The 13,459-nt window shown below is 52.1% G+C and overlaps 1 protein-coding gene across 1 annotated transcript in view; it reads left to right on the top strand.

Annotated features, from left to right (window-relative positions):
* LOC125740134 (arf-GAP with SH3 domain, ANK repeat and PH domain-containing protein 1-like) overlaps nt 1–13,459 on the top strand; it is a 49,081-nt gene that overhangs the window by 31,013 nt on the left and 4,609 nt on the right. Inside the window, 16 exon segments of the mRNA XM_049010960.1 lie at nt 2,299–2,399; nt 2,884–2,953; nt 3,756–3,843; nt 4,081–4,129; nt 4,610–4,773; nt 5,715–5,848; nt 5,990–6,081; nt 6,231–6,417; nt 6,637–6,722; nt 7,198–7,313; nt 7,410–7,477; nt 8,762–8,869; nt 9,326–9,551; nt 10,583–10,657; nt 13,097–13,172; nt 13,274–13,338. Coding sequence (XP_048866917.1) covers nt 2,299–2,399; nt 2,884–2,953; nt 3,756–3,843; nt 4,081–4,129; nt 4,610–4,773; nt 5,715–5,848; nt 5,990–6,081; nt 6,231–6,417; nt 6,637–6,722; nt 7,198–7,313; nt 7,410–7,477; nt 8,762–8,869; nt 9,326–9,551; nt 10,583–10,657; nt 13,097–13,172; nt 13,274–13,338 — 1,705 coding nt within the window.

Below are 13,459 nucleotides of genomic sequence, written 5' to 3'. Positions count from 1 at the left end.
CCTGTATTTCTTGTTTCAACCATAAACCCCATTTATACCCCTGAGTGCTGGCGTCCGCTAGCAGCGATACCCCGGTGGCGGTCAGCCGCAAAACGCTGGAGGTATTCCCTCTCCTGTCGGGGAGCGGCCAGTGCTGTACCATGCTGGTAGCCAGTGTGAAGTAGGGCCTTGCTGGTGACCAGTGTTGTGCCACACTGACCGCTCAGTCTAATGTCAGTAATTATGTAGCCCCCCCCCCCCCCCCCCAAAGACCTCTCTCTCTTTCCGTCAACGGGACCTGCTCTGCCAGCTGAGTCCCAGGGCCACGCCCTGACCTCCACCAGAAGCCGCTGGGTCACATCGCCGCCATCGTTCAGATGGGCGTTTCTCCTGACAGTTTCCGCCACTGGGCCGCAGAGCTTTTCTGTACATCAGCACCGCGCAGCTCATAGTTGGACATGTAGTGCTGATGTACGAGTCTGCTTTCAGCTGAAGAAGCCCTGAAATACTCATTGAAATATCGCAGCTCAGTCCAAGCCTGTTTCATTCTTAAACGTGATGAATTAATGACGCAAAACTCCTGTGTCACATAACAGTCAAGGGTAATATTTGGACAAGTTATTATACTGTATGGGTGGGATACCTATACTTTACAGTTAGCTACGCAAAAAAAAATCAACAGAAATCTACATCCTTCTGCCCACCTGGGAAAGCGCACAAATGCTGCACTCTCATTGGCTGCCGCTGGGCCACATGTCATTGTCTGAGGCAAGAACTTCCCACTGGCAACCCCCCCCGGCTCACCCTACAAACCAGCATGGGGCATTTGATGTGGGGAAGGCAGATGTGTCACTCATGGCAGTTTGTGAAGAGTGCTAAGGTACTGCTGTGCTAAGTGTATTTGCATGGATGCATAATTATTGTCTAAAGATGTACAATGAGATTAGTTCTACACGAGAACTTTAGCTGGATATGTATTTATTGGTATGCAAATGTGGAAAATCTTCAGTTTTTTGTTCACAAAATGGCCATAAGCCACATCTCCTTGCCTTGCCAACATTAAAGGTGCAGGTGAAGTTACTGGAGTTAAATGAAATACCTTCAACTGTCCAGATAACTCCAGTGGAGTGAAGATGATTCTAGAACTGTTTTCTTTTTTAACTTCAATTTCCTATGCTGGAGTAGCCTTCAAGGTCCCACTGATTTTTTCACTTTAATATCCAATCCTGCAGTCTTCAAGATTTCAGTCCCTGTAGTTCCCTTCAAGGTTCCACAATTTTCTTTCCACCTTATACTCACTGAGCGAATCCGACTTCTAAATGCTGCACCTGGCTAAATGTGTGACCGACATGTGTGTCTAACATCAAGTGCATCAGATGGCCGCTGTGTGATCCCCCGTGCGTTCCTGTTGCTTGCTGTGTGATCTGCCATGAAGACCTGCTTTTATGTGCTTTTGACACTCTGCCTTTCTCTCCCTCTGCCTTTCCTCCATGAAGTCTAGGAGAGTAAGTCCCATACCTGACTCGCATGCTTTGTGTGTTCTGCGTCTCTGCGGTGGAAGCGGAGCCGGCTGGGCGGACAGCGAATGCCCTGTAGGCTCACGCGCGACATTCTCCATGGGCCTGTGGTGTGCGCAGGAGCACCGTGAGAATGTTGTACCGTAGCTGGTTTATGTTGACGTCGAACTCACTGAAAGAGACGGATGTATATTGGATGTGGATTTCCTCTTAAGTAGGATGAGGGTGTTCAGCTGCAGAATTTGACTCTTTGATAAGTGAGGCCACCGCAGAGTCAGAATGGTAGTTATTTCTGCAATTGTCGGTTGGGTGTATCTTTGAGGATTTCAGTATCATAAAAATAGCCGGATGTGAGGCTCTTATGAGGTTCATAATTATCTGGGCCTCCCCAGTGGGACATCAGGCAAAGGGGGGTGTGTCTTGATACGAGTTCGCTCACGCCGGCGATGGTGCTGAGGCGGTGGTCTGCAGGATGTGAAGCGGCCAGCATCCTATCACTGCTGTAGTCGCTCTGTGACTGGTGGGGGTGCCCACAGAGCTGTGGGGGGAGCGGCTCGTCAGCGCCACAAGAGAGGAGGGGTGTCATCCTCACACCTGGCCTGCCAATAATTAGCCAGGGAAAGCAGGGAAAAGCAAAGAAAGGGGGAGACGCGTTGTTTGTGGGGGGGCATGCGGGGTGGGTGCGTGTGCAGTATGCGTGACGGGATGTGCGAACAAGCTCGTTATAATGCCCGTGTGTGTGTGTGTGTGTGTGTGTGTGTGCGTGTGTGTGTGTGCGTGTGTGTGTATGTGCACCCCCTAGGATTCGCAGAGCAAGCAGGCTGGCTACAGTATGCACCAGCTGCAGGGCAACAAGGAGTTCGGCAGCGAGAAGAAGGGCTTCCTGCTGAAGAAGAGTGACGGGTAGGCGTTCTCCTCTTCCTCCTGCTCCCCGTGTCTCCTGAGGTCGCCTCCATATCTGGGACACCTTTTTACAGAACCTGTCTCACCACCAGCTCCTCTAAATGATGCCCCTGTCGCGTGAGCTCAGGCCGGGCGCTCCAGGACGTCACAGAGTACTGTGCTCCTGCCGCACCAGAATAGCCCACCTCCGGCCCTTTAATCGGGTGCCCCTGCACTACCTGACAGGAGGCCAAGGCCCCCAGAAGAACAAAAAAAACATTCGGTTTAGTAGAAGAAGAAGCCTCTGCTTAATGTGGTCCGATGATGCAGAGAGCTGCTGATCCGTCCATCCAGCTATCTTCCTCTTGCCAGTCTAGTGCAGGGTCACGGAGAGCCTGCAGCCCATGCCAAGGACCAGGACACATGTTTCACTGTAATGATGTGTTTTACGCTCACACTCTGGTGTGTGTCACCCTCATGTGGTTCCCCGTGTTCCTACCCCTAGGTTACGGAAGGTCTGGCAGAGGCGGAAATGCTCAGTGAAAGGGGGAATCCTCACTATCTCTCACGCCACGGTGAGTGCAGCTCGCGCCTGGCAGTGACGCGGTTAAACGAAAGTGCAGGCCGGGAAGTCGAGGGAGGGGTCTAAGTACTGTGAAGGACACGCCCCCTCTGAGGGTGGTCACCTGGTTATCTGCCACTACAGCAGGTCAGCCTTGAGCCTGAGGGCATCGTTAGCCGTGCCGCTTTGCGCCAGCATGACGTGGGAGCTTCAGCACGTCCCGTGAGACGCCCTCGGCGCTTTGGCAGCTCGGCTCTGATACTGCGATCGATGAGCGTTTTGATCTCCGTTTTGCTATCAAAGGGCCACCTGTTTCCTCGGCGTAATGAAAGGGGAATAGGGCTTCGAGCTCCCTTTGAGATCCTTTGCGCTGGGCGGCTCTGTGCCCATGTTGTGCTGTATCCGGGAGACGTCGGTCAAACACGCGCGTCATACCCTGGCAGCTGGCTCTCTGTCCGGGCTGCATCGTTATTTAAAACCCAGCCCAAACCCCGACGAACCTATTCACTGATGCAGCTGGTATATGTTTTTAAGCAACTGTCCTTTGCATGGAAACACTTGGAAATTATTAGTAGATTATGTAGTTCAGAACACCACCTGTGTCGCTTTTACGTGTTTGTAGTCCACAGGCAAGGCGTTTTAGAGCTGTGTAAGGATGGAGGGGGCTACGGTGAGACGTGTGGCGTGATGGTGGCCGTCTGCCGGGCACTGCTGGCTTTGTTGTGACCATGTCACACAAGTTTAGTTAAAAGTAGCCTTTCTCAGAAAGCACTTTTTGAAGAGCTCTGACGGAGTGTTTTTTCTCTCTATTCCAGTCCAATCGACAGCCAGTTAGACTCAACTTGCTCACCTGCCAGGTCAAGCCAAGCGGCGAAGACAAAAAGTGCTTTGATCTGATTTCCCGTGAGTAAATGTCAGTAGCGTGTTGCTTCTCCTGTGGATCTGACAATGCCATTTCCCCCGGCCTGTGGAGACCCCCAGGCTTTCAGGTAGCGGAGAGTGGTGTGGGGGCCTTGGGCATGACCTCTGATGTTATCAGCAGCCATGACCTCTGACCTTTTGACCATTAGAAATATTTCTGTCACTGTAAAGCCCATATGACATGGAAATGATGCCGCGGCTCCTCCGTTCTCTCCCCAGATAACCGAACATACCACTTTCAGGCAGAGGATGAGCAGGAGTTCCTCATGTAAGTGAGCTTCTGGGAATAGCTGCGTCGCAGACACGTTTATAGGGCAGTGTGAGGTGGCGTTGTGATGTTTCATGAAAGCTGCCTCAGGCCTCTCAGAGAGCGGGCTGATCGTAACGGGCCGCCCAGAGGCTCACAGGCAGGGGGGGCATCTGCTGTTAGATGAATCATACCCCCCCCCCCCAGGGAAAACGCAGCTTCTTACAGTGTGAGGAGACCAAAGGTGTTTCAGACGGATGACCTCCAAACGCCTCCAGAGTTCCTACACTTAGCAGGCACGGCTCTGCCTTGTACACTGTAGATGTGTGACTGTTCTGTAATGCCAGCTCTGTTTATTAAGCTTCTGCAGAGCTGTAGAGATGGCTGACACTCCTCCCTGTCCATCACTGTACAAGCACAGCGAGGACCGGTACAGATTCTCACTGGACCTTCAGCTTAGCCCTGCAGCTGACGGCTCCCTCCCTATTCCCACACATGCAGCTGGATATCTGTGCTGACCAACAGCAAGGAGGAGGCCCTGAACACGGCCTTCAGGGGGGACCAGAGCGCCGGGGAGGATAGCCTGGACGACCTGGCCAAGGCCATCATCGACGATGTGCTGCGCATGCCCGGCAACGAGGTCTGCTGCGACTGCGGGGCCCCAGGCAAGCGACCGAATGCGCGAGCGTGTATCTGTGCGGCTGCACTGCCACTGCAGGCCATCATCGGCCAGCCTAGTGCCGCCCAGTGCTACAGCGCTCCTCTCGCCAGGTAGCAAGCTGGCACACTGTCAGCCGATGCTAATTAACCTCCTTTGGTGTAACTGGGTGACCCTTTAACTCTTGACTCTGACCTATTAAGGATCCGACCGCAGCTGCTGAATTTGACTTCGGGAGGATGGAGTTCTAAACCAACCAGCAGGTGGTGCTGTACCCCCCTCCCCCCCCCCCCCCCCCCCCTCCAGGAGGCTCTGCAAGAGCTGTGGATAAGATCAGAGAAGCTGATGCTGGGATTAGGTCCAATAAGATGACTGGGTCTTACCTTTACCTATCTTGTTGTGCAGATCTGCCAGTCCTTGGCACACACTTAAATATCCTCTGCGTGCTGCAGAAGAGAATGTGATGTTTTCAGAAATATTAGCATTACCTCTGCCCAGTTAAACACGGTGGTGCCTGATGCCCCCTAGTGGTTGAGTACCCATAATCATTATTTACGTGACTGATTCTTTCCTCCAAACCTACTGACAGTTCATTGTGGATCAGTGGTCCAGTACTTTTGCCAAGAAAATAATCTGTGAACCTGTCTAATTGCCCCGATCGACTGCCTTAAGGATCAACCTGTTGATCGCAGCATCTGCTGTAGATGATTCATACATTAACCGGCCAACAGTGTCCATCAGCATAAGGGCATAACCAGCGCAGCTTAGGTTCCGATGTATTCTTTCTTGTTTTTTTGGTTAACGAACCCTAGTCCAACCCATTAACCTCATTAACCTGCGGTCCCGAGAGGACAGTGCAACCTTGGCATAGTGATGCCTGCTGGAGAAAGACTGAGCTCGCAGGGAAGTTCATGATTGCCTGGGTTCCTGTCATCCTGCACGCTGCAGACCCCAAATGGCTCTCCACCAACCTGGGCATCCTGACCTGCATCGAGTGCTCGGGGATCCACAGAGAGATGGGTGTCCACATCTCTCGCATCCAGTCCCTGGAGCTGGACAAGCTGGGCACCTCTGAACTGCTGGTGAGTGTGACCTGGTCCCACTTGAGGACAGTCCAGTCTGTCATCACCCTGGGTGTCGAAGCAGAGGGTGCATTCAGAGCTATACACGACGAAATGTTGGGGAAACACTCCGAAAGCTGCTTTTGTGCTTCTGTCCTACAGGTGGCCAAGAATGTAGGAAATAGCAGTTTTAACGAGATGCTGGAGGGGAACCTACCTTATCCCTCCCCAAAGCCCACTCCGTCGAGTGACATGTAAGTACTGGTTCACTCACTCAGCTTTGAGCCGTTAACACTGAGAGAGCGAGTGTATTACGCAGGTATCTATGCAGAAGGCGGGGTCTTCGAACAGTCAGGTGATTTGCCCGCTTGACATCTTGCCCCCCCCCTCCAAATCCCCACAGGACGGTACGCAAGGAATTCATCACCGCCAAGTATGTGGACCACAAGTTTGCACGCAAAACCTGCACCTCGGCGGCTGACAAAATGAGCGATTTGTATGAGGCCATCAGGTCCCGGGACCTGCTGGCCCTGATCCAGGTGTATGCTGAGGGGGTGGAGCTAATGGAGCCCCTCCCAGAAGCGGGTCAGGTGAGGCTCCTTCTCTAGGGCATGGGTGGCTTCATGAGAAGCTGCCAGTTCCTTGTGCCTGTTGCACTGAAATATGATCTCATAGTGGTCTTGCTTAGATATCACTGATCTGAGACCAGCCTTTCAGGGGACTCTTAATGCGATTACTGCACTTTCCCATCTTGGGCTGACCTCTACAGCTTCTCCCTCCAGATCTCTATAACTCCTTACCCCCTACAGGAGCCTGGAGAAACTGCATTGCACTTCTCGGTGCGGATCGCGGACCAGACTTCTTTGCACCTAGTCGACTTCCTCGTGCAGAACAGGTGGGTGATGATCGTCCTTTTTTGCCGCGATCCATCCCCACTGATTGCAGAAACGCACAGTGCGTCTCTGTGTACACAGGCCTGGGCGTCCCCGTTGTGGTATCAGAACTGCTATGATAGGGCCATATACGCTGTGTGTGTCTTTGTGTGGCAGAGCGGGTGTCTGTGGGTAAACCAGGGGCGATTTTAGGATTTCACCCTGAAGAAATTTGGGACATAGCTCATAAATGTTTTTAGAAAAATTTTGCTCGGGGGGGGGGGGGGGGGGTGAGACAATAAATATGGTGGCTGAAGCCCCCTAAATAGGGTTCCAGAACCACCTATGAAATGGACTTTCCCTCCTGCTGCAGTCTGAGTCACATTGCAGTTCTTCCATCAGGCGGGATTATGGGAGTGAGCAATTCCTGAGGCTTAGCGACTCGGAGACCAAGTGTGCTGACCTTGCTCCCCCCTGTACCCCCCCACCGCACCACAGCGGCAACCTAGATAAGCAGACGGACAGCGGCAACACCGCCCTGCATTACTGTTGCCTGTACGACAAGTATGAGTGTGTGAAGCTGCTGTTGCGGGGCAAGCCGGCGATAGACATTGGTAAGCCTGCCAGCAAGAGCACGCCGTGTGGTAAACTGCAGTGTGATTGGCTACTGATGACCTCATCATCATGACTCACCGCTCCTGTGCCCACAGTCAATCAGAATGGGGAGACAGCCCTGGACATGGCCAGGAGGCTGAGGAATTCGCAGTGTGAGGAGCCGGTAAGAACCTGACGGCGAAGGAGCTGTAGCTTCACAGGCGGCTGCGTCCTTCACACATACATCCCACACATGATCTCCTTTAGTGTTTGTGATGTTAAACATGGATGTGGTCTCTCTACTTTATTTTCAAGTTTATAAAATTGAGTAATAGTAATAAACCTGTGGCATGGTGGTGCAGTGGTTAGCACTGTTGCCTCGCACCTCTGGGACCCGGGTTCGAGTCTCCGCCTGGGTCACATGTGTGTGGAGTTTGCATGTTCTCCCCATGTCGTCGTGGGGTTTCCTCCGGGTACTCCGGTTTCCCCCCACAGTCCAAAAACATGCTGAGGCTGATTGGAGTTACTAAATTGCCCGTAGGTGTGTATGTCTGAGTGAATGGTGTGTGAGTGTGCCCTGCGATGGGCTGGCCCCCCATCCTGGGTTGTTCCCTGCCTCATGCCCATTGCTTCTGGGATAGGCTCCGGACCCCCCCCCCTGCGACCCAGTAGGATAAGCGGTTTGGAAAATGGATGGATGGTAACAAACCTATAAAAGTAATAAAGTAGGTAGTAGGTAACTTAAATCTTTTGAAATTAAATCATATGGTGACAAGTATCTGAAAGATGTTTAGCTGTTATTTACGGTTATGTATGTTAAATACTGCAGTAAATATGGTGACTCTGGGGAGCATTATCAATTGTAACCACCAGGGGGCAGCAGCAAGGCACAACAAAAACAATGGGCCTGTCTGCAGCAAAGCTTCCTATTGTTGATAAATGTGTGCAATTTGCACTCAGCAGTATACAGATAGCGATGTGCAGAGTATCACTGTACAAAGTGTAGCTGCTTGCTGTTGCTGCAGTCTGTGACAATGTGGTCTGGGACAGTTTATTGTACCTACAAGGTGCTATGCATTTTAATAAGCCTTTACAATGGCAGTAAATATTTAATGAGTATTTTCTTAACCTTCTTAACAGCCAGTTTTCACCAGTGACAAATGAGACAATTCATAGTAAATATTTAAAAGCACATTTCTCCATCGCTTTAGGGTCAGGAAAAATTAGTTATTATTACATGGTGTGAACGTGTATGTGATAGCTGGCCCAGGGCATAGGAACTGGGTGGGGGGAGGGGGGTCAGGGGAAGTATGGACCCCAATATTTCATTTGGATGCATTCACCACCCCCCCCAAAAAAAAAAAGAATTAATTGCATCCCCCCCAGTATCAAACACTTTCCTGTACCATTGCGGGTGGCTTGTGTGTGTGTATGCAATACCTGACTACTGTGTATCCCCCTCCCAAAGCTGGTACAGGCCGGCGCTGGGAAGTTCAACCCCCACGTCCACGTGGAGTATGAATGGAACCTGCGGATGGAGGAGATTGACGAGAGCGATGACGACCTCGACGACAAGGTGGGCCCCCGGGCAGGGTGTGCAGGTGCCGCGGGCCGGAGCAGCCCTGCATCCATCTCGCTTTCACTTGTTCGCTCCTCACATGCTGCTTTAACAAGTTCCTCTTTTAGAAAGCCAGCGTTTTTGCTTACGTGGGCTTAGCCTGCCGCGTCGGAGTCCCTCCCCCCACTAGCACACTCTCAGACCCCGCCATCCCTCCCCCACAAGTTGCTGGGCTGTTTTCTGGTGCTGTCCCTGTGGCCAACCTCCTCACATCCTCCGGCTACGTGGTGAGCTTTGGAGGCTGACGGCCTTCCCGCCAGTGATTGGTAGGCTGTCCTGCGGCCGTGATCCCCCCCCCCCCCCAGCACGTCGCTGACGCTGTGCAGTGTGTGCTGCCTCCCACAGCCCCTTGCGATACATGTGTGGCTTCCTGGCCTGTATAACTGACAGCTGTCAACTTGTGTCCCCATGCAGCCCAGCCCCATTAAGAAGGAGCGATCCCCTCGCCCTCAAAGCTTCTGCCACTCATCCAGCCTGTCCCCCCAGGATAAGCTGTCCCTGTCCGCCTTCTCTGGCCCACGGGATAAGCAACGGCTGTCCTACGGCGCCTTCGCCAACCAGGTGTACAGTGTCTCCACCGACTCTCCCACCTCGCCTATCATCGACGCCCCACCGCTGCCCCCTAGGAATGCTGGGAAAGGTGGGCATTGTGCCACTGTGGGGTTTTCTGCTCATTTTACTGCAGGCGTCACTGAGTGGACAGCTAACATAGAGCTAGCACATGGCTAACATAGAGCTAGCACAAGGCTAACATAGAGCTAGCACATGGCTAACATAGAGCTAGCGCATGGCTAACATAGAGCTAGCGCATGGCTAACATAGAGCTAGCACATGGCTAACATAGAGCTAGCACATGGCTAAGACAAAGCTAAGACCCAGCTAACAGGGAACACATAGCTAATATAAAGGATGGGGAAAGCTATAGCAGAACTAATTCACAGCAACGATACAGCTAACATACAGGTAGCGCACGGCTAACAATAAACTAGCAGACATTGCACAGCAAACATACAGCGATAACGCAACTAACATACAACTAATACACAGCTAGCACATGATGTCAAAGCTTAAAGACTGCTATAGCACAGCTAACATGCAGCTAAAAGTCAGCTAATGTACAGCAAGCACACACCTAACATAAAGCACACAGCTAACACCGCTAACACATAGCAACTGCATAGCTAACCCTAACACACACACACAGTTAGTACGCAACTAGGACATGGCTGTTAACACACAGCTAGCAGAAGGCTAGGACAGAGTACACAGGCTAAGAAAGCCAAAGGAAACGCATCGTCAGTGTGCGACCGCGAGTCCACAGCCAGTTCTGCTGTTTGTCTGACTACCTGTAGCAGTTCAGCTTGTTTAAAAGAAGAAACGGCATGTGTTAGTATGGTGTCTGCCCGGCTGAAACCTCCAGGCCTGTGGGCGCCCTGATTATGAATATGTTCCCCATGCAGCCCTCCTCATTGGGTTGTGGGTCTAAAGAGGTAGGGCTGAAGTGAGCTGGGAGGGCAGGGGGTGGGGTAGGGATGACCCCCGCAACACTGCCTATGCTGCTTTTTGCAGATGTCCAGGTAGGACAGCCAATCATGCGGAGAGGGAGGGACGGAGGGAGGGGTTTACTTCGTGCTCTCTGTGCTTTCCTCAATGTCTCCTCCTCTCTCACAGTCCCAGTTCTGCCTTTTTCTGGATCGCCGACGTCGCACTACGCCACTCTGGCCGCCATGCGCCCCTACATCAGCAGTGAATATCACTTTACTCCCCAAATCCAGCCCACACCGCCCACCCGCCTCTTTGTGAACATGCAGCTAACCCGTTCTCACCTGGCTGAGCTCTCCGTTACATGCATCCGTCGACCCAGAGGTGCCTCTCTGAGATACACCTGGGCCCACACTGCTCTGCTTTGCCATTCTGGGCCTTGATCCCGTGACCCACAGTTCTCCTGCAGGTTGGGTATCTGGGCAGGTACTTGTTGTGCGTCACGCCTGCTCTTAACTGAGCCCGGAGGGACGTCGTCGATATCACATGATGTCCTCGGGGACTGGATTGGCTTCCAGACTGAATTAGACAATCCCCGTGAAAGCTGGCCATAGGGAGGACCAGAATGAATTAAACGATCCCCGTGAAATGGCCGTAGGGAGGACCAGACTGAATTAAACGAGCCCCGTGAACGCTGGCCGTAGGGAGGTCCAGACTGAAATAAACGATCCCCATGAAAGCTGGCCGTAGGGAGGACCAGACTGAATTAAACGATCCCCGTGAAATGGCCGTAGGGAGGACCAGACTGAATTAAACGAGCCCCGTGAACGCTGGCCGTAGGGAGGTCCAGACTGAAATAAACGATCCCCATGAAAGCTGGCCGTAGGGAGGACCAGACTGAATTAAACGATCCCCGTGAAATGGCCGTAGGGAGGACCAGACTGAATTAAACGAGCCCCGTGAACGCTGGCCGTAGGGAGGTCCAGACTGAAATAAACGATCCCCATGAAAGCTGGCCGTAGGGAGGACCAGACTGAATTAAACGATCCCCGTGACACCCTGCCTTGGGGTGGCCTCTCACAAGAGAGAGCTTACTTCTGTGCCCCGTTTGCGAACCGTTTGACACACTTTCAGTTTGCCACTTCAAACGCTTCCTGCCTGCTCCTCTGGGGCACAGCCACCCTGCTCTGCTTTCCGTTTTCGTCCTTGTCTGGCTTCTGTGACGTGACCTGGCCCCGCTGCCCTGTTTCCTTGTAGCTACATGTGAGGTGTGGACCCCCTTCCTTACCTGTCACAGCCCTTGTCGTGTATCGCTTCATAGCTCCCTCTGCTACTTCCCCCCTCCTCAATCCCTGCAGGCCCTATGCCTGTAGGGGGCAGTGCTACCCCATCCAAGAAGAGGGCTCCACCCCCTCCCCCTGGGCAGGAGCGTACCCCATCTGAACCACCCGGCCCGCTACCTCACAGTCCCCAGGATAGAGATGCGATGCCTGGGGGTGAGTAGGATACAAAGGGAAGAGCAAACAGGAAGTAAGGGGTGTGTGTGGCCTTTTATGGCGTGCAGTGGTGCAGTGTTGCCATGGCACGGACAGGGTTAAGAGCCGAGACTTTGCTGCAGTGCTGTTCCTCTGCCCTGCAGGAGTGGTCAGTGCAGTGGACCCCGCCCTTATTGTTAAGTCCAGCCCCTTTCTGGTATTATTGCATAAGACATTTCGGTTCCCTTCATTTTCCCCAAGATATGTTTTAGGTCGTCAGGACCCCATTCTCACGTCGATAAGCAAAGTCCAACCAAGCAACATGGCAGGTTCTGTTGAACCAGTATCAGTATTCACTGATGGAGACTTCTAAGCAGTTATGTAAGTCACTCTGGCTAAGGGAGTCTGCCAAATGCTGTAAACGTAAACATGGCTTTCTTCGTGCCGTGCTTTGCTGTGCTGTGCTGTGTGTACTTCAGGAAGTCTTATCTAATCGAAAAGGGATTATCCCACGTGAAACCAGTCTGTACAGCCCTCTTTGCAGTGTTCATTTAACCAGGATGGGCTGCTCATATTCCTACCAAATTGCCACTCGTGTGATGCAGTACGGTCCAGTACAGAATCACATCCGGAAGAAGTGTTTAATAACATCCCTGCTCTGATTGGCTGTATCCGGAAAGGAGAGGTGCTTGTCTTAAGCTGTTTTGAAGAGCCCATTCAGTGTGCGATGCCCCTAATGGACAGCTCAGCCTGCCATCACTCATCTTAATAGCTCCACATTACACATCGGTATCTTTTCCTCATCACTGACGCGCTTTCATGGGCCATTCCTGGTGTTCATTACCTAGCGACCCATTTCCCACCTTGGATACACGCCTTGGGGTTGTAATTAGCTGCTCGTTTTCCTGTGATTCCCGTTGTGCATGGAAGTGTGGTAAAGTTAGGGTCATTTCATTGTGATTTTTCATCATGCTGGGTGAGCGTGAAATATGTGCCACTTTCGCTGTGATTTTTTTCATCACTGTCAGTGACCGTCAAATAGGGCCACACGTGGTATGATTTTTCATCATAAATGCGCTCATGTCCTTACGTGAGATCCACGTCACATTTAAGTGAGCTGTGTCTCCATGACATCCACACGCATGTATACTGGCCCAGCCTGGCCCAGCTCAGGGAGTGGGCCAGAGATCAACCAGAATCACAAACTGACCCGGTCTCAAACTTACAGGAAATGACTCTACTCCCATCCCTGCCAGCAGAGTGCCACCTACTTGCAAATTTGAGGGTATTCCCCAGCAGCAAAGGTAGGTGTCCATCTTAGCAATTGTGGTTTCTCTTTTCTGCCTTGTTGCCTTGGAAAAAAAAATCTCCTAATAATCAGCTCTTTGTCATTCATCATTTTTAGCACCAGTACCAGTAACACCAAATCCACCCTCGGGCCCAGAGTTCTACCCAAGCTACCTCAGAAAGGTGCGTCCTTTCCTTCTGGGCACAACTGGCATCGCATGCAGTGATAATGACCCATCAGCCAGTTTTAGGTGAAGGAAGGAGATAGTGATGAATGTGATCTAAAGCAACGGTTTGCCTCCAA

Source organism: Brienomyrus brachyistius, chromosome 4, assembly GCF_023856365.1.
Source record: "Brienomyrus brachyistius isolate T26 chromosome 4, BBRACH_0.4, whole genome shotgun sequence".
Lineage (NCBI taxonomy): Eukaryota > Metazoa > Chordata > Actinopteri > Osteoglossiformes > Mormyridae > Brienomyrus > Brienomyrus brachyistius.
Note: the sequence above shows the minus strand (reverse complement) of the source record. Positions and strands in the feature narration are given on the sequence as shown.